Below are 26,587 nucleotides of genomic sequence, written 5' to 3' on the forward strand. Positions count from 1 at the left end.
GTTCATTAATAAAAGATTAATTCTGTAGTAACCTAAAGAAAGTGATGACTCATTTGTAAGCGGAGTCCCACCCACAGTGCCCAGCAGATATTTGATAAACACGTCCCGCAGCATGTCAATGCAATAGAGAGATACAAGTGTAAATTAAAACTGCAAGTGGTGGTATGCGGTCCCTCGCAGCTTCACGTCGGGTCGGGGCCGCCGGCTCCCTGCCGTGCAGCACGCGAAGGTCGGCATATTCCCGCTTGAAGTTTTATTTTTTTTCTCGATCTTGTTCCTTATTCTTCTTCTTTTTTTTTTTTAAAGGCTTTTTTTTTTGGCAGCTTTAACATCTTCAAAAACTCATGAAAGTTGGTGCCTGACGCAAGTTTCATGAGGTTTGGAGCATCGTTTGACCTTAAACATCAACTTCCTCTGTCACGGCGAAACATCAAACTTAGCCGCATCGCCCTGGCTATACTATATACTATATACTATATACTATATACTATATACTATGTGTTTTCACATTGTTCCCCAACTCCACCGTGCATTGCAATGTGGGCAATAGCCCATCAACAGCACTCTGGAAAATATGTTACACGATCTGAACACAAGTAGCAGGCAGAATAGTAGAATACAGTTATGTGACGATCTGACACAGAAATAAATGACTGCTGATTGGTAACTATAGCGACAGGGGAGCACAAGAACTGGCAGGAAAAAACAACAACACAAGGGCAGGAAGTAACCAGGACAGACCCAAGAGGTAAGTAATTTCAAAATAATATAGGAAACCCTAAAAAAAACTAAAAGACAGAAGCATGACAAAACTGATGATATCGTACTTTTAGTCATTAAAAGCGGAAAATGTACTTTCATGTTTTCTGAGTTAAATGCTTAGTTAATAAGATTTTGTATACATTTAAATACCTCTGAGGAGGGTATCTACATGTCTTAAAATAAATAATAATAATAAAAAACTTACAAAGCAATAAATTCAGTTCCCTCTGTTAAAAGGTCTTTAATATTTCATCTTGAATGCTGTAGAGAGGAATATTAGTCATAACTTTTAGTTGCTATGAAGCTCACTGACATATAATGGAACTGAAAGTGTCGATTTTAGCAAAGACTTAAGTTATAAATTATTTTTGTTGTTGTTTTCTAATTGTTTATTCCTTCTATTATTATTATTATTATTATTATTATTTTTTTTTTTTTACTGCTTTGAGACCAGGTATGGATGGATTAGAAACCCAGTTTGAGATATTTTGTATGTCTTTGGGATTATCGGTGTTCTGTTTACCGAGCTCTTTGACTTTTAAAGACATATTTACAGCCTCTGAGGCTCTGGTCTTCTTGGGCTGTTCAGTGATCAGTACATGATATAGTTGCATGTCACATTGATTAATTAGTACAGCAGAGATGTACTGACAAAAATCATACTTTCACTGAAATGAGCCTAAAATGAGTATTGAATTACATTCTGTGTGGTAAGAAAAATATCCCCAAAAAGATAGTGTCAGTTTCACAACTCTGTGGTTGTCAAACTGTAGGGCATGAAGTCCCCTTGTAGTTATTAGAAATAAAGGTACATTTTCGTCAGTCAAAACAATCAAAACCACATGAGAAGCTGAAGTCAATACAATGTCTACTGGGTGTAAAAGCAATGGAAACAGCGTAGTTTTATTTTGCCATTTGAAAGGGATCGTTTTGCAGAAAAATAATCTTGAGAAGAGTTTCCTTTTCTTTTCTTTTTTTATTTCTTTTTTTCTTTATATTTTGCATGTAGCTACACCATAGTGTAAAGTCTACACTGTAGACCATTCAGCAAAACCAAATACAGAACTCTGTTTTGCATCTTGTGTTCATCAGAGCAGAAGCACTGTGGCTGGGCAACCGTGCTGCCTCTAGATGGAGTTCCTGTGCAGCATTTTAAACAAGGAAGCGCTCAGAAGAAATCCACCTTTATCAAGACGGATATCGCGTTTCAAGACATAACCGGATGTGAAGCTATTTTATCTCCAAAATAAAACAAAGAACTTAACGTGTTTCAATGACCCAGAGTGTGAGATTGCTTTTGACTATTTGATCACATTGACAGGTGTATAAATGTTTGTTCATAACGATGAATGAATGAATGATAATCTATGTTTCACCAGTTAAGATTAGCTGCGTGTGAAAACAACAGTTTAAGATAAAAGATACATTCTGATATTAAAACAAATAACGTTACTCCACGAGGAGCAGAATCTTATTTGGATTATTTCTTTCAGTTTTTTTTTTCTATTTTCAATTACTTGGAAAAATAAAAAAATAAAAAAATTAAAATTAGCGAAACTATTTTAACTTCAGGTGTCTTAATGAATTTTAGAATGAAATAAAAACGAGGATAAAAAAAAAAAATAGATTACATTGGAATAGCATCTTAAAACACATGAAATAATATTTTGTTATTATTATCCTAATCAATAATTATTTTTCATTAAAATACATTTCAAATAACCAAAATACATCGACAATCAGGGCGGCGTTTATTAAACGCTCGTCAAATAGGATTTCGTTGTGAAGTTTCACCACCGGATGTACAACATCGTACATTAAGTCTGTCTTGACTGCGATCGACTTAATGTAAGTGTCAGTGGGGGAGACAAACACAACGGCGGGTCGCGACGTCCCTGAGAAGTCCAGGACTAACCGGTGTGCGCGAACAGGAGCAGGGAAGAAGCGAAGCCGAGCTTCCGCAACATCCGGGACTCATTCCGAACCCGAACCTGACTTTGCTTTTATATATATATATATATATATATATATATATATATTTTTTTTGGTTCTCTGAAAGGCGACAAGTGGCACTTTTGAACACAGGGGGTGGGGGGGAGAAGGAAGGATTTGCGGAGAGTATTAACAGCGGCCGAGGCTCCCGAGTTTTTTTGTGTGTTTGTTTTCCCCGAGTCTCCCTTTGCTCACCCTTAACATGGCTTCAACAACCTGCACCAGGTTTACCGATGAGTACCAGCTGTACGAGGAGCTGGGGAAGTAAGTTGTCTTCCTTTTTGATTGTTAGTGGAGCTTAAATTGCCCGCCGCTTTTTTTTTTTTTTTTATACTCTTGCTGTTTATATTGACCGAAACCTGCACCGATACCTCCGCCTTACCTGCTCCCACCTTTCGATGAAAGCGTGCGGGCAGGACTTCTGCGAAAATCCCGTTCAACATTCCTCCCGTTTTTTTTTTTGTTGTTTTTTTTTTCCTGGTTATTAACAAATTACAGCAAGCGCGAAAATAACGCCGGATCTTTATATTTAACCCCGGGTTTTAATGTTTCATTCTTTCTACGCCGCCGCGTCTATCTGAACTTTTTTTTTTTTTTTTTTCCAATCGGCTCTCCCTACTCGTTTACCCCGCCCGCCGGTGCGTAATTTCGGAGGCCGACTGTCTCCATAACGCCCGACGAACCGATTGGAAAAAAAAAAGTTTCTTTTTGTTTTGTTTTAGAAAGACTCGTGATAATTTGTCAGTGGGTCTAAATTATGCTCCACCCGACATTAATCTCCGGCGACCTGAGAGAGAGAGAGAAAAAACAACAACTTAAAATAGCAGAAATTTGGGAAGGGAATTTGGGTGTTGGGACAGGTGGGTCAACCGCGTCGCTCTCAGTCGGAAATAGTTAAGTGAACTCGGGTTTACTGTAAGTGACACTGATGTGTTACGTTAAAAAAAAGAAAAAAAGAAAAGTGGGCAGTGTTCGCGCACTTTTCCGTTGTCCGTTTGTACAAAAATGCAAACGGCTTTAGACGACGGCCCTTCTTCTGTTCTGTTTGTGGTTCGTGCGCGCAACGGCGCTTTCAAAATAAAAGCGATTTTGGTTCTCCTGCGACGGAGACCGTATGTTTTCAGCTACTTGTGCGGCACGGTTAAACGGCGCAGTCGAATTCTGCCTTTGGCAGATAATAAAAAAACAAAACAAAAAACCAACAACCCTGTGAGGTTTGAAAAGGTGTGGCTCTCCTGTCTTGCCCGACCCTAGGGGTGCAATCGCTCGCGTACTTTACATCCCAGGGTGAGTACCTTTCAGCTGGCAGAGTAAACCCTTAAAGAGGGTCTGTCTATTTTTTTTCAAGAAAAGACATCCGAGCGCGTTTTAAAAGTACAATCAAAGTGTCACGCTGATCGTTCAAATCTGTTCTGTTCAGAAGGGATTTCAGAAGCAGCCCGAAACGGGACCTGCGCCTTTCACGGATGTCCGTGTTAAAGGGACGTGTTGGGCACTTTCGGAACCCAGGCTTCATTTTTAAAAGAACAAAACAAAACGAAACACATTCTGTGGCCTAACTGACCTGGTCCATTCGCACCACTCGCAATCCACCACGCTATCATTGTGCATCCAGGTGAGTAACGGGTACCGCGGCTTTTGAAAATGATCCGGTATGGAAAGAGAACGCTTTCAGCCAGCAGCCGCAAAATGGGCCTTAAAAGATAATTAAAAAAAAAAAACCACCAATGGTTAGTGTTTGCCCATTTTCCGAATTGCTCCCACAAAATGCCACACAAGACTTTGTGCTGCTTTCCACACTGTGTCATTCAGACCATCCAATCTGCAGTAATTAGGTTTAACCGGGATGACCGCAGCCAGCCGAAGAAAGGAAGAACTCCTACGCCAAAGCCTCTTTTTCTCGCAGAAAAATGCCGCTCCACGAGTGGAGAGAACTGCTTCAGGCGGCGCGGAGATCATGCAATTAGCTCAAGTTTACCGCGTTGAGAGAGAGTTGAGCGAGACTTCTTGCGATTTCTGTTTTGTGTCAAGGGATCCTTTCCGTAACGCTGTCAAACGATTATACGCGCATTATTTGGAGTTCAAACTTAAGAGTCATAATGGCTTCTAATAATGATTTGAAATGTCCAAATGAGCTTGATCGACCCGTGCCTGCGCAGGAGAAATTCCGACGCGGTGTCCGGCTGCCGGTCGCACCTGTTTTGGGAAGCGGCTCGACACACGACGGTCGCCGTGGCAACGTGTGAAAAACGCTGCACTTGAAGGATTCGACACCAAAACCTCCCAAGTCAGTTCGCTGATGAAAGTGCAGCATTTTTCACTTGTATTTTCACTGTGTGTGTGTGTGTGGGGGGGAGGGAAGGGGGGCACACACATCTGTGCATTAGCACATACCGCAAAAATCGCCCACTGATTCATATAATATAATATTACAACACTTGGTTAATAAGCTAAAATATGGCTGTACACAACTCTTAATTTCCGGGTGTATGGTTTTGGTACATATTTATTGGGGGGGGGGGGGGGGGGCAACAGGCGATCACTGTTGAGACGTTTCAGACTGCTTTGCATGACAAAAATGAATACAAAATATCCCCCGGGAAGGTGCAATAGATAGACGATGAGATTTACGGCGATGTGCTCAAATGTAAATAAAGCAAAGTAAGAATTGACATTCCAATGACCATATTCATGACCTCAGATCGACACTACATCTACAAGTCCATTCAAACGATACAAACTCCATCTGCCGATGAAGTGGTCAAATGTTTTCCAAGCTTCCAACCCCGTCGGTGAGTTTAAACATCAGTTGGGATTCTTTTGTGAACTTCAGTGTCGAGGGTCAAGAATAAACTCCGCCGACCTCCGTTGTGCAGAATGTTCCCGCTCAGAACGGGGATTGGAAAGTGGACGCGGCGGGAACGCGTAAGGGGTCTTGTCGTCACGGAAGGACTCCCCCTTCGGTGTCCCTGTCGCGACAAAAATGTCGGATTGTTCCTCGTATGTTTTTGTAAAAGATCTTGCCACGCGGTGACTAATCCCGAACTCTTTTGTGTACCCTAGGGGTGCTTTCTCCGTGGTGAGGCGGTGCATGAAGATTTCCACAGGGCAGGAATATGCTGCAAAAATAATCAATACCAAGAAGCTGTCTGCCAGGGGTGAGTACATGGCTGCTGAGCACATGCCCTGTAATGCTGCTTGAGTGGATTGAGTAAAGACACCGGGGCTGGAGCTGCCCGGTCCCTCTGAAACGGTCTCTTTGCTGAGAATGGTTCCTTTTTAGTGACCTCAAACCAAGTTCCTTTTTTTGTGTGTTTTTTTGTGTGTGTCTGTCTGTCTGTCTGTACATGGTTTCCCACGCCGCTCCTATCTTTCTCCTCGACGCGTCTGCAGTCGTGGTCAGGTTTCAGACTGCAACGTACTCCTCCGGTTCTAAATTCACTTTTTTTTTTTTTTTCTTTTTCTTGGCGTTCCCCTTTTTTTTGTCTCTTCACTCATCAAAGCGGCACCAACATGAATAAGCTCCTTTTGTGACTCATTCTCCAGTTTCAACCCCGGCCTCGGATCGGATTTCTGCACACGAGTCACAGAGCCGTCTCTCGCTTCGGAACGCAAGCCAATGCAGAATTAAGAAAAACTCTTTTTTAAAAAAAATCTTTTTCACATTTTTGGTGGGGTTTTTTTCTCTCGGGGGGGGGGGGGGGAGCAGGGGATTTCCTCACAGCGTTAGCAAAGGTGTGAAGAGAAGTGGTTTTTACATGTAGTCTTAAAAGAGACGCAATACAAGCAATGGCAAAAAAAACTAAAAGAGAATATCGCTTTTTTTTTGTTTGTTTTTTTCCCTCCTGTGCTTGTCGAATCAGACGCAATATCTCCTGTTCGTCCCGTAGCCTCGTAGCAAAAAGGCTGAATAATAGCTTTGTGGTGTGATTATGGCTGCTGTAGCTCCAGAAGAGAGGTAGAACATGAGCGACGAAAGGGAGCAGAGCAAAGAGAGAGTGTGTCGGGCAGGTGTTTATAGAAAGGGAGTCCAAGATGGATTCCATTCGCAGATTGGTTTGGCTGAATGCCCTCGTGGAGCGCCCGGTGTCCCTCACCTGAAGGAACAAACGAGAGTGAAACGGGAAGACGGACGCGTGCGACTGGGAATCTCTGGGGGTTGTACGCTGTGAAAGTCTTTTTTTTTTTTTCATGGAACTAAAAAAAAAAAAAAAAACAAACCCTATTACTTGTACATTGTTATTTTTGTCTTTTATCCAGTGGCACTTTACATTTTTTTCAGTAGATTGTACGTGCGTATTGTAATTATTCATATTCTAAATACCACTTTAATCTGGTTTACAGGGGTTTCAAATGGCTGCAGTGGTGTACAGCAGAGATAGAAACGGCAGCACTGGAGGCACTTTCTTCCTTCAGGCAAACGCGGGCAGATACAGTAGCCTACTGCCGGCTGATAGATATTGAAGTGGGCAGGCTGAACTGAAGGTCACATTAAATGAGGGGAAACCCCAGAGTCACTGCCAACGCTGCCGCTGCGTGATGCGAAATCCCAAACAGGAAGCTCCATTCTCACTGGAGAAGGGTTTACGCGGCCGCAGGCCTTGGCTCCACATCACCACCAGTACTTTTCTGCCGAAGGGACCTTTCGAAGGAATGTTGACGCGGCCGCAAAGTGCTACAGTTGACCATTTTAAGTACAATGTCAGGAAGACTTTCCGACACGGTCCATCCCGGCAGTCTGTGACCCACGGACAGTACAAACAGTCACAGTCACATCTGGGGCAGCATCCACGGCCTCCAACCGATCCACCGGGTTTCTCACAATCTACTGGTTGGAGACAGTGGATGCACTAAAATGTCCCCACTGCAGGATTAATAACGTCTTGAGTCTTAAGTCTGAGACCCCGGATCCAGAGTCAAGCTCAAGTTCATCTGCAAATACATCAGTTGTACATACCAGCATCTGAATTTCATATCAAACCTTTTGTCTTTACATTGAAGTGTTGTTGTAGCGTCCCGTGAGACTGCGAGCCACCACTCGCTGCATCTCGTCAGAGCCCGTGTTTGGTCACCCCGTCCATTCGGATGAATCGGGAGAGCAGGCCGGTTGGATCCCGGGTGTGAAACCTGCCGGCTTCGACAGTTGCTTTTCAGCACGTTTGACGTTTCGTCACTTCATACTTTTCAGTCGTCATCATGACATTCACGTTGACCTTTGTGGCTATGAGCAGATTGAATTTGTACATTGAGTTCATGGGCACCGGTGATGTGCTCCGTTGAAGGATGTTTTTTTTTTACTTGCTGATGGAAATAGAATTTCAAACACCCGCGTTTTTAATTTTTGTCAGGACTGTGTATCGAACCGTTACAGTTGTATAGTCGTGACGGAAATGTGTCCGCACAATTGAATACCGCAACATTTTCAACGTGGAAAATTGGCATCCTATGTTCTGTCATACTTTTGGTCATGGTCAGAGTGCTACTGACCATGGGTCCCAACAACATATCGGATTGTGGGTTATTTTGAGTTGCCGGTGTAAAATGGTGACAGAGTTCAGCCGGTTTGTCACATTAGCATGGGAAGCTAATGGAAAATAACAGATTAAATACAAAAATCCGATTTGAAGTCTTAAACTTGCGTCTTTAAATTGGGAGAGGCTGCAGTTTTAGACTCGCGAAGCGCTTAAGTGGTTACTTATGTTTTGATCGTAGTTCCTGATCGAGATCATTACTTTGTGGAATTTAGACGGTATTTTATTTAAGCACAGATGCTGCGAGGGAAAGTTGTGTCGAGGAAAATTTGGAACATTGCCACGCTGAGAGGTTTGGTGTTTTAAGTAATGTATCGGCACCGATGTTAAAAACGTTGAAACGGTATTATGCTAATTACTGTCGAATGGTTTACATTTGTTTGGTACTTTTAAGCAAATGCGATGCAGATGCAACTACAACCAATTCCATCGGTGCTGATAGCTTTGTATTAAATCTGCCTCCAGCCCTTTTAGTTTATGACAAAATGTTTTTTTTTTTCTTCCAACGATTACGCGTTATCTATGTGTATGACGTTAACAAACATGTTGGCAATGGCCTCTTTTTTCCCCTTCAGCCATTCCTTCTCGCACCACTGGTCAAGATATGATAGCATTTCCTCAAATTGTGCTTAGCACTGCTTTTTTTTGTTGCTTTGTGCTGTTGGCCAGATGTTCTACATGTTGGACAAAGTCTTAACTACCCTATTTATCGACCGTCTTTGAAATTAAATTGATCATAACTAAAGTTTGAAGTTAAACAATGATGCAAATCCGTAGACTTCTCTTTATTCCTTCCATTTCAAATAAAACCCTTAATACTGGGACAATCTCAGAACCGAAACATAATCCAGATGTACTGTAGTGAAAGCCTGTCTTCACTGACGGCACTGCCTCGTGTGAAGGGGAAACTAGGCCAATGGTTAAGCACAGACCTGGTGATGCTTGGACTCGGTGGAGTGGAAATCATCACTTGACAAACCCACCAGGCTGTGGAAAAGCTAGTTCTGGTTTAGAGGACGGCCATTCTGTCGTTTTTGCTTCTGGAAAATACCCGAGGCCCTGGCCGCTCACTGTGAACTCTTCATTCCCATGGAAACAAAAGAGATGGAGAGCTAAATATAGTCCGTGGGGTAGTATAGGCATCGAAGTACATTACAGTCTTTGCACTCCTTAATTGTGCGAGTGCGTGATGCTGTCAGTGTTGTGTGGATCTTTCGGCTCAGACAGGTTTAGCTAAACAATGACAAAATTCACTACATTTTTAAGAGGTCTTTTTTGGTCTACCCTCATCTAGCCCTTTCAGTTCTTTCTAAGTCACACACACACACGCACACACACGCACACGCACACACACACACACACACACACACACACACGCACACACACACACACACACACACACACACACACATATTGTCGCTCAACATGCCACAGCCAGGTGCTTTTTATATCGGCTTTAAGCTCAGCAATGGGTGATAACCCAACCCTCAACCCTGTGGTGTACGCTGAGACTGCGTCAGCGGTACCTGAATCCCTTTTGCCACACGCACACACGTTCACTTTTAGAGAGTGCATAAGTAAAGTACTTCATCAGGAGTGTGTACTGTGCCAGCATTTGGCTTAACGGCTAATGTCAGGGGCTCATCACGCCATTTACACAGTACCCTGCTCAAGTCAGACAAGAAAGAGATGGATATATCCATATATATATATATATATATATGTGTGTGTGTGTGTATATGTGTAAAAGGGAGATAATACAAAGCAGAGCCACGTGCACAGTCTAAATGGCATTTGAGAGTGTCTTGTCATTGTATCCACAGCTCATCCCTCAGGTCCTGGCTGATCTGTGTGGCCTATGACTTGGAAAACCAGTGAGCCTGTTCATCCAGGCCCTGTGACACAAGCATAAGTGATGACTCAGTGGCCCCCTCGGAGAATGTCCTTGTGTCTCCGTCACCACTTAAATAGTCCCCCTGTCATGCCTCAAGTGTGTCCACTGACCCTAATTGCTTGTGTTAAAGGCCGTAAACTGATTTGAACTTCCTGTTTAACACCATTTTAGTATCATTCAGGAGGAAAAGCTTGCGATTTTAGATCCTGTTTTTGAGTCGGTGTGGTTGCTGGCCAGCTTCATCACGATGAGCCCTTCCGGTTGTTGAGACATAAGCACCATACCTGATGTGTTGATCTGCCATGGTTCTGTTGTTGTAAGGACTTTACTTTGTCAAGTGCCTCGAGATAACCGGTGTTGTGATTTGGCACAAAATACATACATTATGAATTGAATTGGTTCCGGCAGGAACGTAACGTCCCTGGAGGGGCCCGCTTTACAAGCGCACTAAATAGCTTTTTGGCACGCATGCATGCTTCACCTCTGCTGCTACAACTCCATCCTGCTGTGCTTCATTTAACTTTGACCTCTTAAGTGGTGTTCCAAATGACAGACTTCCGTTAGCATGGCTTTGAGACCGAGCCGGAAAGATTTATAGCAATATAAATGCAGAAACGACACTCAAGAAAACTTCAACTTGGTTGAAATCATTTTTGGAAATAGGACCCGTGTTATGCAGTTTCTTGATATGACTCAACTTTATCCCCACATTCTAGTGTTAAAAACAGTCAACAATCCCGCAGTGAATTGGATCATGATAGTATAAGCATACTGTCCCAACCCTACAAGGCACTATAGTATGGTCATTTTTTTTAATGATATTCTATATGCATAGACAAGAAAGCTATCAAAGTTTTCTTATTACTGCTCAGAGAAACGTCTTATTCTCTAACCTGTGGGGAAAAAAAACAACAAAAAAACGTGCAATCAGATGGTTTGCCCAGAGAACAGCCCCTCCTGAATGACACACCCCTAGCGGGCATCTACCTTGCTGCTCGTTGTTGTATGTGAATGTATGCGCTTCATTCCCAGGTGTGTGTGAATTGACATGGATATGAATTGTCCGTAGCGCAACATATTATAACGTTAGTTTTGGAAGATATAAGCCCAAGCCCCCCTCCCCTTTCTTCCTCTCCTCCAAAAAAAACAAAAATAGATAAAATTGGAGCAGCGGCGGTCCTATTTTACCGCTGCATGTAGGCGTGACAGTGTTTCACCAGGAGAAAACGGGACACCCGTTTTGTTTTTATCCCCTTTCTTTCGTTTGCTCCCCGCCACGACTCTGCACGTCTGAATTCATTTTTACCTGTGCACAAAACCTCGGCGGGTTTAACACCTGTGATTGACTCGACTGAGACAAAAGGCCCCGGAGCTCATGGGGATGTCTGCCTTGAATTGGATTTTTAGCCCTTTTTTTTTTTTAAAATTTTGATCCACGTAAAGATGGAAACCGAAAAAGATTTCAAATTTGAAATGTAAAAGTGAAGATTAACAGTAGCCTCGTGACGAAGGTGTATATCTATTTGTTTATTTGTAATAATTGACCCCGCACTCACTCCTCCTGGAACTGATGCACAGCTGCTCGCAGCAGGCTAAAAATATCTCATTAGAGCTGCGCAAGGGAGCATAAGAAACAGAAATCAGGCTGTCATGTAATAGAGCAACTGTCAGCGGGAGTGGAGGACTCCCTAGTCCGTGTCAAAAGATATTTTCATCTCCGCCTGCCTAATTTCCCTATCAATTAAACAGCAAGACTTATCATTTCAGCCTCTCTTATATTTCTTTTTTAAAAAAAATTTTTTTTTTTTAACACCAGCAACAGAACGTCATCTATCAGATGGAAAGAATACGTGGTCTTATTCTTGAACTAATAAGCAACATCAGTTTTATGTTACCCACTGTATTGTTTTTATATGCGTGAGGATACGGTTCTTGAAAGTCCCCTTTTGATGCTCGGTGAGCAACACGTGGGACTTGTTGACGGTTTGATGAAATACGTTGGTGGGTGCTAAGCTGATTTATCTGCCAACAGCCAACCCGATCAAAGTTCACAGGAGGCACCTCATCGATACTGATGAGCTGCATTATCTCTCGATCGTGGAACAATAACGGGCGATGGATTTCTGTGGATTAGAGTCTTTTTGAATGTCCAGGCTTCCAAGTAAACGTGGCGAAGAAAAACAAACAAACACTTTGTTATTTTCTTTTGGCTAAAATCAGAACAAATACATGTTCGAACACTGATGATGACATCTTCAATAACTGAAAAACTCTAAGCTTGCATTACGTTTGTAAATGAGGTCTAAATATCCCCTGTAATGCTGAACTGAGTAGTCAATCAACAACTTTGATAAGCAAATTCATTTTCATTTATCAAGGAAAACTGCCAAATATCATCAAGTTCCAGCTTCTCAAATGTGAAGATTTGCTGCTTTTTTTTTTTTCTCTCTCTCTCTCTTTTGTATTGTTGAAGATTGAATATATTCAGGTTTTGGAGTTAAAAGGTAAATCTGATGAAGGCAGGGTTCTGCTATGTTAAGTACCTTGAAATAAATAGTTTATTTGTATAGCGCATTTCAACAAAAAGCCAATTCAAAGTGCTTTGCATAAAAGCATTAAAAAAAAAAAAAAAATCCTCAAATATGGTTCAGCGAAAGGCAGCAGCAAACGGAAAAGTCTTCAGTCCTGATTTAGAGGAACCGAGGGTTGCAGCAGACCTGCCGGTTTCTGGGAGTTTGCTCCAGATAGGTGAAGCGTAAAAACTGAACGCTGCTTCTCCATGTTTAGTCCCGACTCTGGAGACGCCTCCTCTTGGCTCTCCTTAGGCGAGGGGGAGGTGGGGGGGGGGGGCATCCTTCCCTGTAGGTCTCCACGGCGATGCTGTGCGGTTATCTCTTGTTTAGACTCCTCCTGTCTCTTGACAGAGAGGAACAGATGGGTGAAACAGGATGTAAAATAGGATAGAGGTAAAACAATTTGACCCCTGACTTGTTCAGGCGAACTCCATTTGCCTTGAAAAAAAAAAAAAAAAAAAAGATGTCTGCGCTCCCGGAAAAGGTAGAAATTGTCGATTTTTAAAATGCACTGAATGGACAGCACATGCGGCTGACAGCCATTTGTTCGGTGCAAACGGCCGGCTGAATCTTTTTCCATCTCCCCCTCCTCGTCTGGGAGACGGCCACCGATAAACGCCGCAGCATCGACACAGCTGACCGTGTTTAACAGATCAATAAAGTCTCGCTTCGGACTGTTGTTTCACAGCTTCCTGTATGCACGATGATGTTTTTTTTTTTGTTGTTGTTGTTGTTGTTGTTTTTTTGTTACCGTTGGATATTCAGCCACGATGTCCAGGGATTCTGCCTCTCGCGTCGGGGGCCGCAATCTTTCGGAAAGCAGAGGATTTTGGTCGTCCTGCTGCACATCCTTCTGACATCCTTTACAGGCAGGGTCACCCACAATCGGAGTCTCGGGCCCAGTCATTAGCTTTCCCTGCAGGCCTTCTGCGTTCAGATTTACTCTCGGTCCTTACCCCGCTTTGAGAAGATAACTGCTTACCCATGTTATGGAGATTTGGGATCCTGCGACAATGGAGCAAATCTGTTTTCAAGTCATATTGTCGTGGAGTTTTGCTGGTTTTTACAGCCGTCCTTGGCTCCGTCCTCGGCTGCGTCCTCGGCTGCAGGGGTTGAGGAGGTGTTCCGCCGGTGTGGCCGTGCAGGCCAGCCAGTCGCGTCCCAAATCTCAGGGCGCTGGGCTCTGCCTGCTACTCGTCCTCCCGTATCTTAAGGATATGATTTACTCTTCGGCTTTGCACGGAGAGAGTTCCAGGGAGGACTACTATTTGAAGATGTACTATCCGCTGCGCAGCCCCCCTCTCTTGTTTCTTGGTGCCAGTTCGCCGTGTCTCGGCTCGTCCGCTGTTTTCAGTCCACGGTAAAAGTGGTATCATTCCCACACATTCTTTAGCCTTTTCCTCATGTGTTTGTCATACTGTTTTGTATATGTGCTTGTTTGTGTCACTGTGTGGACTGTGCTGAGAGGTCATCATTGTAAATGAGAATTGGTTCTCAATTGATTTTACCTGGTTAAATAAAGGTCTATATATATATATATATATATACAGTCCATTTACCTCCACGTTCACTTCGAGTCGGTGGATTTTTGTTTCCAGGACTGCAAATCTTCTGCAGGATTTTGTGGTAGTCGTCCGTGGAGACGGGAGGCATCTCGCTGCTACTTAGCCCTAGTACTTACCGTACTCGGTGACTGCGCTGTTGGTCGGCTACGCTCCCTTAGTAACGGGGAGGTCATGCAAATTGTTGAAAGATGGCTTAATGCAAAAAAGAAAAAGTCCGAGTAAACTAGGTTTCCAGGTGCAGCTCCTCATAGTTTATCACAAAAGAGAAACGGAAATAAAGGCGGAAAAATGCCAGCAGAAAAGCGTCTGCACTGCTTGAGGAGCGTGATTAAATGATAGAAACTGACCAGAATTGGGCTTGAGAATTTTTTTTTTTTTTTTTACTGGCACCATTTTAAAGAGAGTACCCAGAGTACATACTGAACAGTTTACCTAATATTTATATAGTGATATTTCATGAAGCCCTTTGTCGATTGCCCTGCCGCGCTCACCTTTGACCGCCTGCCACATTACAATAAACGCATAATTAGCAACGGGGGAGAAATACTTTTTAAGATGATCGTGGGTGAAGTGGGCGTGTGGTCAGCGTTGTGATGATGACTGCTTCACGGCAACACCGTGGTCACGGTTGTCTGACAGACTTAACAGTCGCCGTAACTGTTTTCAACACTGAAAAATTGGACGAATAATCACAGAAGACATTCGGTGTTGGATTTATCGTAATGGATTATTTTACAGAATCTCGAGAAGAAAAAAAAAAAGACTGCCGTTCACGGATGGATTACAAAGATTTTGTCAGATTTGAAAAGTAATTGATTGCACAGAGCACATGTTGGAAGGGTACAGTGGAATGTGGGCACGAGGGGCGGAGGGGAGTCAAATGTCAGATCATGGGACTATTTTGATTGTGGTAAATCAAAAAAAAAAAAAAATCAAAAAAAAAGTCCACACTGAAATATAAGCTAAACACTTTCTTTTCAATTCAACTTTATTTATGTAGCGCCAAATCACAACGTAGGTTATTTCATGGCACTTGACACATTAAAGTCCTTACAGCAAGACTTTACAACATTATACAGAGAAACCCAACAATTCAACAATTCCCACATAAACTAGGAGGGAAAACAAACCTCCTCTTTAAGGGAGAAAACCCTCCAACAGAGGGAAGGGGAAAAAAACTCCCTTTTATGTTGTACTTTTTCTTCAGGCGGGTAAGGAGTTGTCTTTCACAGTTACAACAAAGATTGCTTTTGAGGGAAGGGTTACCTCTTGAAGTCTCCTCTTAGAGTGGTCAACCTCTGACACTGAAACTATTAGCACTGCCCTTCAAAGCACTAATTGTATTCGTCAGCAAGGTGGCCCTGATATCCCTTACCCTACCAGGTCCTCTAACTCACCCTCAGGGATCCAAAGGCTTCACCATGCCAGACGTGCCATCCCTTCAGCATGTTTGGGGACTTCTCATAACAAATCTCAGTTGGACATCTTGAAATAGCCGCCCGGAAATAGTCGACCGAGTGTTAGTCGACAAGACGAGCCGCAGTGGATGCAGTTTTCATTCGTAGTTTTGTCACGGGAAGAAAAAAAAAAAACAACAACAATCTCAAACTGTCCCTTGTCAGAGGGGTTATGAAGGACTTTGAAAAACATTTGTCCCCGGCTGTGCCTTCCCCTTTAGGAAAGTGGCCTTGTGGGTAATGTGGGGGAGACAAAAGGTCCAATGGGACCTTGTTGTGGGAAGTAAATAACATTAGCGGCACATAGCTGCAGCAACTGTTAAATGCATGTTCACAGCAGTGACCAAATGACTGTAAATTAGCCATGAAGTGTCGAGATAAACTCAAGTTTCCGTCGGACAGCTCGCCAAATGTTGGATGGCAGGATGCTGGATTCTGTTCCTGTTACTTCTGGATGTCCGAGTGCCTCACGCTGTCGCTAAGGGTGAGCTCACCTTGGCCTGCAACGGAAATGTTGGCCAAACGCTGTTGGCCAAAGGTTGGATTTTTTTTAATTAAAGATCATTGTGAAATTGAAAGCTTGAACTTAGGTTCTGCTGCCATATCACGTCTTGCGCAGAGTCCATGTTTTGGTCTCGTGCGGTTCAGAAGAGGCGCCTTGTGAGGGCTTATTTTTTTTTGCTTTATTTTTTTTGCTTTATTTTTTTTTGTGCTTTTTTGTTTTGTTTCTATAATTGATTGGTGCCACGGTAGGGAAGCTTGAGGACCCTCGAAACCTGGTGCCGTCTGCTCGGGTGCCATTTCTCTCTGTCTCTTTAAAACATTGGGATAAACTGGAGTATTCCCATTGGGCCTTATTCTAAATCCTCATTTAGCCAAGTAGGCCAGCTGCTTGAAGGAGAGTATGCCTGCTTTAAATTAGGGCTTCTTTGTCAGTCAGTCAGACAGAGACTGGGTGCTCAACCCGAGAGAGCACCTTCCAGTGGTGCTCTCCTCTGCCTTAATAAACCACTCTGTAGGCTCAGTGGGAGAACAAGGTTAGTCCCTCTTTGTACCTCTGAAGCTATGCGGCTCTTTGGAAATTCAATCCCGTCCCTCATTCCCCGTCCTTTTCCGTGAATACGAGAAGGGAGGTCATTATTCTTCGTGGTTTGAAACTCCTGAAACTTTGGATTTCCATTTATTTGTTCGTTACTTTTCTGAGGTGACGTGGGTGAATGTTTCACTGACCTCCTGAGAGTTGTGGTCCCAGAACTCTTACCATGCACCTTCAAACCCCCCCCCCCACCCCGCCTTCTCTGATTTATATAATTTATTCATGTAATATTGCTCTGTTTCAGCGCGTGGACGACGGGTGATTTCTCCATCTGCAGGATTTGCCTATGAAATAAAAAAAAAAAAAAAAAAAAAAAAAAAAACGGTTCCGCCGAGGTGAAAAGAAATGAACAGGGAGAGAAACGCAAATAAGCACAGAGTACGAGGTTAAATTAGAATAAGAATGTGAAGAGCCACAAAAACTTCCAACAAACACGGCTTTGATTGAAAACAGCTTTGTAAATCCAGATTCAGTCCGTGGCAGAAGGCAGCGTTCCGATTGTCTGACAAAAGGATGGTTGGGAGTGCGGCTTAGCCTTTAGCTTAGCTTTTGCGGCCTTATTTGTTTCCACCGTCCTCTCTCTCTCTCTCTCTCTGCCCCGGCGTCTTCCTCCTGGGATTGTAGCCCAAACTGATCCTGGTGCAGCTGCTATCCGCTGGCAGTCAAACACGAGGCGATTGCACGTAGCGTCGATTCTTATGAAGCCGTGGCGTTGTCAGGTGAATATTTGTACCTTACATTGTGATGAAGGAACATGTCAACCACTCTTTGACCAATGATCTGTCTTACCTGTGTTTCTAACAGCGGAGCTTCCACCTTTTTTTTTTTTTGCACGTCACTCTCCCTTCTTCACGCTAACTTTTAGAAATAATCCCCAAAAAATATTCAAATTTGAAGTCAGGATTAGCAAAACTTGAGAGTAGGATCAGTTCAGGATTTTGGCCTTTTTAAGGGATTTCTTGATCATAGTAACAATACCCAATCTCATCTAATCTAACCCAACCTGCTCGGTGTTTACGGCTCTGGTGCCCATCCTTTCTCTCGCCGCTCCCCCGCCCCCACCTCAAATGCCAGTATATAACACGATAAAATAACCCAAAAGCAGAAGTGCATAATGACAGCTACTAAAGTGTGTTAAATGTAACATGCCACATTAACAAGGGGATCTATTTAGGGCATTACGAATCGTCGTTAACAGTGTTAAGCACCTTGAGACAGCCGACAGCTAATAATGCCCACAGAGCTTTTTTTTTTTTTTTTTTTTTTCCTAATGATGACCCGATATAGTTAACATGCCACCTTGGGAGTTCTCTTGTTGTAATTATTAGTTACTACATCGCTAATGGAGCTTGCTGAAGTCGCCTCATGTCTCCGAGGGACTCTATCTGGAACATGAAAGTAACCGGGCTTCCCTAATGCTTTTTGGACAGCCCACACGTATTGTGCACCAACAGCAAGAGGTGAAAAGCTGCCAGAACCACGCGGAAGGCGTTGATCTCTCCAGGGAAAGTCTTGGCAAAAATCTTGTTTGGTCTCTTTCTTTCCACGCCTTTCTCTCTCATACTTAGCGGGTGAAATCGGGGATTGCGTCACTCACTCCAGTTGATTTGTGTCATGTTTTTAAAGGGTAGCCACAGCAAGAGCTATTTGTCTGGCTCAGAAAGAGGCTAAGATGGCGCACGGGGGGGGGGGGGGGGGGGCAGAGATTGTGGCGTTTCCCTCCCAGAAAAAAGTGGAAACTGAACTTCCTCGACACCGTACCGTAGACATTCCTCAGCTGTTTGTCCTTTTGTACTTAGGTCAACATGTCATTCATCTCGTCAGCATGGAATTATGTTCCTCTTAGATCATCTTCAGCCTTCTTTGACAGGGTTGACACTTAAACAGATATCATTTTCCTTATACATTGTCTGACTGAATAAAAAGCAGTTAAAAATGCAAATTAATTATACATCAGGCCATACATATTTCAAGAAATGGTTGATTCAAAAATGATTTTATGAAATGGCAGTATCAAGTGACTTTCTTCTTTGTCTTTATCTTTACATATTTATTGGGATAATCCAGTCCTTTCTAAAGCTGAACCAAATATTCTAGGATTTTATAGTTGATCTACGACTTCAGCTGGATACTTAATGAAGTTTCAACTGGGAACAAAGGGCTGTTGTTTTTCCATCTTGGCTGGATTGTAAAAGTGGTTTGGTTCGATCTACTTCGGCTCTGATAAATTATATTTCGTTATATACCATTAATGTACGATACATTTTGGACAGTATTTTTGCAGTATTTGCTGACATTTTATGCACCAAAAGATTAATCAGTAAATTCCTACAATAACCAACACCCAACTTAATGTGCTTCCATAAAGTTGGAGAAATTGCGAAAGGAAATACATCTTGAGAAATCTTCCTTTGTTTGTATTTCACACTGAGAATACTGGATTTCAAAATGTCCCTTTATGCAACTTTATGGCATCTTTTTATTAGCATCTGCTTAATTGCCACATTTTTCAACCTCCACACTTTAACGTTACCTTTCTCTTATAAATTTGTCTTCAAGCTGAAACAAACCCGACAATAAGTGATAAAATAAACCCGATAACACCTGGACTTTGCAGATGAGTTGATATATATTGTTACTGAAATTCCATATTAAAACTAAATTAGATGTTTAAAAAGACGGATACAGTCAAAGTTTTTAGTCTTTTAAAATATTTTGCAGCCGAGTCTCCCGAAAGTCCTCCTTCATTCTTCTGTTTTCCTAAATTGTTTTACTTTTCGAGCATGTTAACCATGTTATCATAGTGTGTTATGCTGTAAGGAAAGTGTTAACACACGGCTTTGGTTCCTCATTTTAAAAGTTTGAGATCCAGAGTGGCAATAATTTGGACTGGGGCTGCTTCCATTTTTCCAAGAATTGTCAAATTACATTTTTCGTGTCCAAAGTAGTAAATCGACGTTGTATATTGCTCGAATTCATCTACTCATCAATCACATCCTCTGGACTGAACATCTCCCTGTGGTTGACGAGAGTGAAGGGGAAAGTAGAAAACAAAACGAGCAGTGTTGATGGATGAATTGGATAAACACGATCAGAAAATGGAAGCCTGGTGTAGAAAGCTAGATCTCATTGGATGGAAAATACTCTTTTAAGCCAGTGATCCAACGAGAGACGGCTCAGAATCTGTCTGCGTTGGCTTTTTAATGGAACAAAGACATCCTTGGCGCTTCAATCCAAACAAATGCCTCCCTTGAAGCGAACGGAAGGTGAATTTAAAGTAGGGATAAAAGCAGAAACACTGTGGAGAGATTATAGAGGAATCAAGAAATGAAAAGACGCGGACAGAGGTTAATGATGTGTGTTTTTGTGTGCCGGGTTCTCCCGAGAACAATGAAGCGAATGGGGGTGACAAGTTAAAAGGATGTAATGCAGTGAGTGAAAGAGAAAGGTCGAGATGTGAAATTGGGCCTCGCAGAGAGAAGCGGTGATGTCGGCCAAGGAAAAAAATGATCACCGTGTGGGCGAGAGCTAATGGGAGGAAGGTTGCACTGATTGTGCTGTACAAGAGGGAGGCTGTCGGAAGGACTGTGTGTCTCGTCCAGCAAAGCCTGACCGTCGCCGTCTGACAGATGTTCTTCGCCTCTAAAGGTTTGGTATAAACACAAAACAACACACGGGTTTTACATAACACAGGTTTTGAACCTTTTTTCAACCACACGATCGGCAGGGCTCTGTAGGAATGGTTGCAGCCAGCCGGCCACACAGCCTCGATATCTTGACAAATGCTGGATGGATAACTTTCCGATTTTGAGAGACATTTGTGGTCCCCCGGAGAAGGAGTCCTAATGACTTCTGACTTTTTGTCTGAGCACCTCTAAAGACATACATCGGTTGTATGGGGTTGGCGCTCTAAAGAACACGCCATGGAGAAGCCATCAAAGTCCTCTCTTCAGATATAATCGAAAAGAATTAGGGCTGGTCGCTTATACTCATTCACACATTACGCCGACTCATCGAATTCCCTCCGTTTACAGTCGTGCTGAATGTGGCTACAGTTTAAAACAACTTTTCCTCCCACCTTCTTTCTCTTTTGGCCCGCGCCACACTTGTTAAAGTGCAGACGTAAGTGTTGTCTCCAGAACAGCTTTTTTTTTTTTTTTTTTCCCATGTCACTAATAAATATTGTGGCTGGACTGTGCTCGGAGACCAGCGGAAGTCTCCCCCAAACAGATGGTCGCTTTGCTCGGCGATGCCGGACTGGGCAGAGAGACAGCAGGCCTCCACCCTAAATTCAGGGATTCCTTTGGCATTTCTACTGTGGAAGCACACAAATAGACAAGAGTGCAAACTGGAACACTGAGCACAGATTTAAGTACATCTGTGATTTAACACCCCCACCCAGCAACCACTGATATTCAGAAAAGGCGGCCGCCCGCTGAGATAATTTAATCTCTCCTTCCGTTCATTTTATAGGCAACAGCAGAAATACTAATCGACTATTTGGAATTTATTTTGTGAAATGGCTTTTTTCCACCGAAGGAATGAATTTAATTTCATCAAGTTATGATTTCTTCTTTTTTTTTTTTGTGTGTGTGTGGAAAGAGCAGTGCATAGTTTTTTGCTGTTCTATCTCTAGTGTAGTACCTTTTGAATTAGGCTGGAAGACTTCATAAACGGCTGTACACTGATTATCAGTCATGAGCTATGTCAGAAAAACAGTGACAGGAAATTTGTTGAAAAAGTGGCAACTAGCGTTTGAGTTGAGTTTGACAGTTACCGGTTGTTGGTTGTTGATTTACCGGAATACCTTTTTAAAAGTGTAAAATTCTTTAGATTGTCCTGAACATTTTTTTTTTTTTTTTTTAAGTTCACTTTAACAATTCTACAGAGTTCCCGATTGTTTTTTTTCCCCAAGGTCTGACACTGTTTGTAGTGGAATTTCTTGTATTAATATTAGTCGAGTGCCATATGGTATCGTTCACAAAAATAAAATAAAAGTTAAATGACGTCCATGGGCATTTGTTGACGTAGTCTTGTGTATGACATATGTTACGTGCATAACTTTATATATAGTAGCAAAAAAGTAGACTGAAAGCGGCTATAATTTATACCAAATCTGAATCTTACCCAGAGTCACAGTTATTGTTTACAGACTAAAGATCAGACTGAGAATTATTACATTTTTTTTGCACAATTTAAATATTCAGACAAATTTCCATTTATGCTGACGAACACCTAAAACAAGTATTTTGTTGTAATTGTATGCTCTGGAAATTAATTGAAATTTTTTTTTTCATTTTTTTTTTCAGTGATAAAGAATGTGATTATTGCAGAAATATTGTGATATAATTTTATGAATGTCCCCCTCTCCCCGATCTACATTAATATTATAACTCCTCTAAGTTTGAGAACCACAATTCTCATAACTCGGGCTTTGGGGGGGGGGGGGGTATATACACAGGAAGTATTTTATTATCGCGCAATGGGGTCAGTTAAGCCATAATCACGCTCTGGAGCAGATGTGGTACACACACACACACACACACACACACACACACACACACACACACACACACACACACACACACACACACACACACACACACACACACACACACACACACACACACACACACACTTCTGCACAATCAGGGGTTCTGCAGACACTTCCCACGCATGCGCATCAGTGAACGGTCGTCACATGGTGACCTGCTCGCAGCAAGAACAGCTCATTTGTTTATGGTGGTTGCAGAGTCAACATGGGGGGAAAAGTCCAAAAGGACTCCCCCTCCCCTCCCCCCCAAACTGAGAAGGGCTAACACTCATGTTGTCGAGCTGAATATCTGGCTAAAGAAAGCTTTATTTTCAGTCGGTTATAGAACATCGGTGTGATATAAGGACTTGGAAATGGAAAACAAACCAAAAAAAAGACATTTTAGATAAATACATTTATTTGCGTGCGCAACAAGTTGGACCGTCTTCCACTTCACCTTCAGATCCAATTTCTGTGACTTGTTGTCTCAAATTTGTTTTTGCAAACCAGGTGAGCCCAAGTTCAGCCTGGTCATATTGGACGTTCTCTTCCCGAAGCGCAGACTCGATTTTCTTCCGGCTGTATTTTGTCTCACCACGACGGTGTGATTCTCCGTTTGGACGTCGTCACACAGCTGTTGCGTTTTATGTCACCCGCGCTTGGTTAGTGTTCCGTTCGCTGCAAGATCAACGCCGACATTATCCAGATGACTCAAAGTTATCCTCTAACAAAAAAATATAGGAACGGCCGTCGCTGTTTTCACAATTGAAATGCGACAAGTTCCTGTTCTTTCAGCTCTTTCGGTGGCCGCGGTGAAACATAATTGAGCTCGTGTCGCACCGCCGCCGAGAACAAACGCCTCCACTTGGAGGTGACTCACTTCTATAAATTGACTGTGAGCTACAGGAGAGGAATTAAACGTACATACGTCTCCTGTGTATTCTATGTTAAATGCGCGGTTTGAGCAGATTAGGGCGTCAAGACGTTTGCGTTGGTGTTTTGTGAAAAGCGAATTGGTGGCAGAGGTGACACCCCGTTCAACAAACGAGACAAAGACGAGTTGTTGCGAAGCGGGACTCGTCGGTCCGAGTTAACTTCCACAAGTCTGTCGAAACGTACTTTATTTTTTTGTACACGAGCACAGAGAGTGCTCTTCTGAATATACCCTTCTGAAGGCGCGTATTCGAGTGCATCCTTTGCCAGACATCTGCGATGTGATGTTGTTCCAAGTCATCCTCTTTATAATTGCGAGCTAATGATACTGATAGTGCCACCTATCGCCTCCCACACTAGACCAAAATAAAGCAGCCTGAACACACGCTGATATGCCGTCGCACCCCTTCTCTCCCAATTATGCTGAGCGTGTTCGCGTGGAGGCGAAGGCCTCTCGTTAGTTCGGCATGAAGTGAAGCCGTCGCTTCACTCGGCAGCTCGGACGCAGCGCAATGCGAAGCTCGGCCTTTTGACACGTCGTGCGAGGCTCGCGCTCGTGACTGTCGATCGAAGACGATGCTCGTTTTTTTTTTGGTGTTTTTTTAAAATTTATTCATGATTAATCAGTACAAGTGACTCTGCTTCTGAATTCAATGTAACCCGTTTGGCTCTCCGCTGGCTATGCAATCTGCAGAGAGGCTGTTATTAAATATGACATGACACAGAATGTTTCAGGGAAAAGTGAGTGAAAGCAGAACGTAGACCAAATCCAACGGTGTGTGTGTGTGTGTGTGTGTGTGTGTGTGTGTGTGTGTGTGTGTGTGTGTGTGTGTGTGTGTGTGTGTGTGTGTGTGTGTGTGTGTGTGTGTAAGCCAAGGTTTTCTAATCAGAGTCTCGTGCTGCCGTTACTGCATCGCAGCCAGAGACTCGCACACCTCCTCCATGCTCCCTCCACCACTCTGGATTATGTCCGCCCTGCCCTTTGTTTTCTCTCTCAGTCGTATATCTGTCCAAAAGCCCTCGAGGGAAAGAATGTTTTTAACAAGAAGTGGAAGTCTCCCAGTGAGCATTTATGTCACAATTCATACTCCGTACCATCGCAAACGGTCCTCTATAGGGCTTTGCATTTTCCCATCCATTTATACAGGGGGGAAAGAAAAAAAAAGAAGATATATGTCATTGTTAGTTTGGCCTGGTCCCAGCTATATTTCCCACATAATGGTTATAATTTCAGCTCAGTATTTATGCAATAATAAATATAGATCTCGAGGTGTTTGAGTGTCAGATTCAGTGAAATGAGCTGTGGGTGCTCCGAGTACACATAACAGCGTGGTCCGGCTAACACGACCTTACTACACGTTTCTTTAGTAATTGTTAATTCATGGTCAAAATCACAGAAAGCATAATTAATCACGCCCTGGATCTTTTTTTCTGCGATATAAACACTTTCCATCAGGGCAATGTGATCACTTTCCTCTTTAATCCTACAGAATGAATGAGATTAGAGTGCTGCTCTAATGTAAGCGTGCCATCAAACAAGGCCTCCTGCTGTGTGCGATTTACAGCCCGCGTCAAACATGAACAAGGACTCGGAGGACAGACGCACCAATTAATCCTTTTGTCTCCGTTCCTCCGTGAAAGTTCACATTTAAATAATTAGTTGAGGAGAGGTGCAGATGTTGGAAGGGCTCGTTTCAATCACCAGAAGGGATTTCTTCGCACAAACGTAAGAAAATGGTAGCGCGCACGGCGTTCACATCTCTAAATGCTCAGTGAATAACATGTAGGCCTTGGCAAATTAGGACGTTAGACAGGGTTTCACCTTAATGGAAATTTGTGACAGAGTTCCCTTTCTGTGCAGCAGAGATTGGAAGCCAACAAGTTGACTCATTAAGCAAACTGTTTTCACAGCCGACAGTGACTCACACGTGAAGCACAACCTCTCCAGTTGTTCAGCGAGGTGGTGGAAAAACGTGTCCCGGTTGAGGACACTTATTTTAAGATGAGAAATTCAATTGGACCGTCTGAGCGTGCTGATGATTGGTCACAGGAAAAGATATAGATCTGCACGTTATGAGGGATTTTAAGATTGTGCCTGTGCTGGAGCCAGCCGCTCACTTATGAATATGCTCATTTTATACAACAAGAACTTCAGCTGGGTAAAGTATGGTAAGCTGCATCCCTTTTAAAGTTCAAAGGCTGGAAAAAAAACAAAAGATAAAGCCGGCGTGTTTCACTTGGCAGGAAAACCCCAAATTGTTCAAATGGCTATGTGCAATATGCAATGTTGTGCTCCTGCTGACGAACGAAATAATTATTACGGCGGTTCCACTGAGTTTTTTTAAAAGTTTTTTTAGCCTCTTTCAGCTCATTGTTTTGATGATATTAATTATAAAAATACTGTTTTTGTGCATTCTGCTCATAATAAATAAATAAATAAATATTAAAACCTCTCATGTAGTTAATAACTAGGTGGGAAACCTAGTAGAGTGTTTAGTGGCTAAGGAGACGTATATCATAGTCGATGGTGGAGACCAAATCAGAAATAAATAGGACAAGTGAATTTGATAACTTGTATTTTAAGCTTGCTCCGGAACCAGCAGGTCATGGCCATCCATGCATTTGTAAATTTTGTTTTAATGCCTTAATTGTCAGTGTTTTAGTCCTTCATAGGCACAAAAGTGAAGATTTTAGTTGCATGAAGTTTACACTAACTTTTTTTTTTTTTTTTAAACAGTATAATCTGATTATGTCTTTGTTAAAAGACATCAGTTTTGGGCAATCAGAATTGTCGCTAATGATATCTGCTCGATGTTGGCAGCAAGTCAGATTCCTTGCTGTGCATCAACACAGTCATGTTGCATTGCAATTCTAACTGAAACACTCAGTTTGGGGCATCATGGTAGTAACAAGCCATACATACTCAAAATTCAACACGTGTCCTTTGCTACATGTCATTTCCTGCCGTCTATGCCCACATTTCCTCACTGAAGGTATATTAATTTATGATGATGGAGGCACACTTGTATGAAAGATATTTTAAAGTAATAAGAAGCAGCATGCCATTTAATAATCCTCGAAGGAAAAGTTCTACTTTCGATAAGTTCGCATTTTTTTATCACCCTGTTTCCAAAAAAGTTGGGACGCTGTTTGAAATGTAAATAAAAACTAGCTTTTTAACTGAGCGCTGATTTAGAAACCCGTATGGTCCCTCTCCTCTTCAGCCCGGAGGACGCAGCGCCCATGATTTC

General features: G+C 42.6%; 1 protein-coding gene across 1 annotated transcript in view; it reads left to right on the plus strand.

Moving 5' to 3' along the window:
• Window positions 1-2,939: 2,939 nt before the first annotated feature.
• The window catches only part of camk2d1 (calcium/calmodulin-dependent protein kinase (CaM kinase) II delta 1), a 48,412-nt gene continuing 24,764 nt past the window's right edge, over window positions 2,940-26,587 (plus strand). Inside the window, exons 1-2 of the mRNA XM_069721856.1 lie at window positions 2,940-3,018; window positions 5,818-5,912. Of these exons, the coding sequence (XP_069577957.1) occupies window positions 2,957-3,018; window positions 5,818-5,912 (157 nt within the window). The 5' untranslated portion in view covers window positions 2,940-2,956. The remainder of the gene's footprint in view (window positions 3,019-5,817; window positions 5,913-26,587) is intronic.

Source organism: Brachyistius frenatus, unplaced genomic scaffold, assembly GCF_029030835.1.
Source record: "Brachyistius frenatus isolate BFR_SWC_R1_liver_20210118 unplaced genomic scaffold, ASM2903083v1 Contig_275, whole genome shotgun sequence".
Taxonomy (NCBI): Eukaryota; Metazoa; Chordata; class Actinopteri; family Embiotocidae; genus Brachyistius; species Brachyistius frenatus.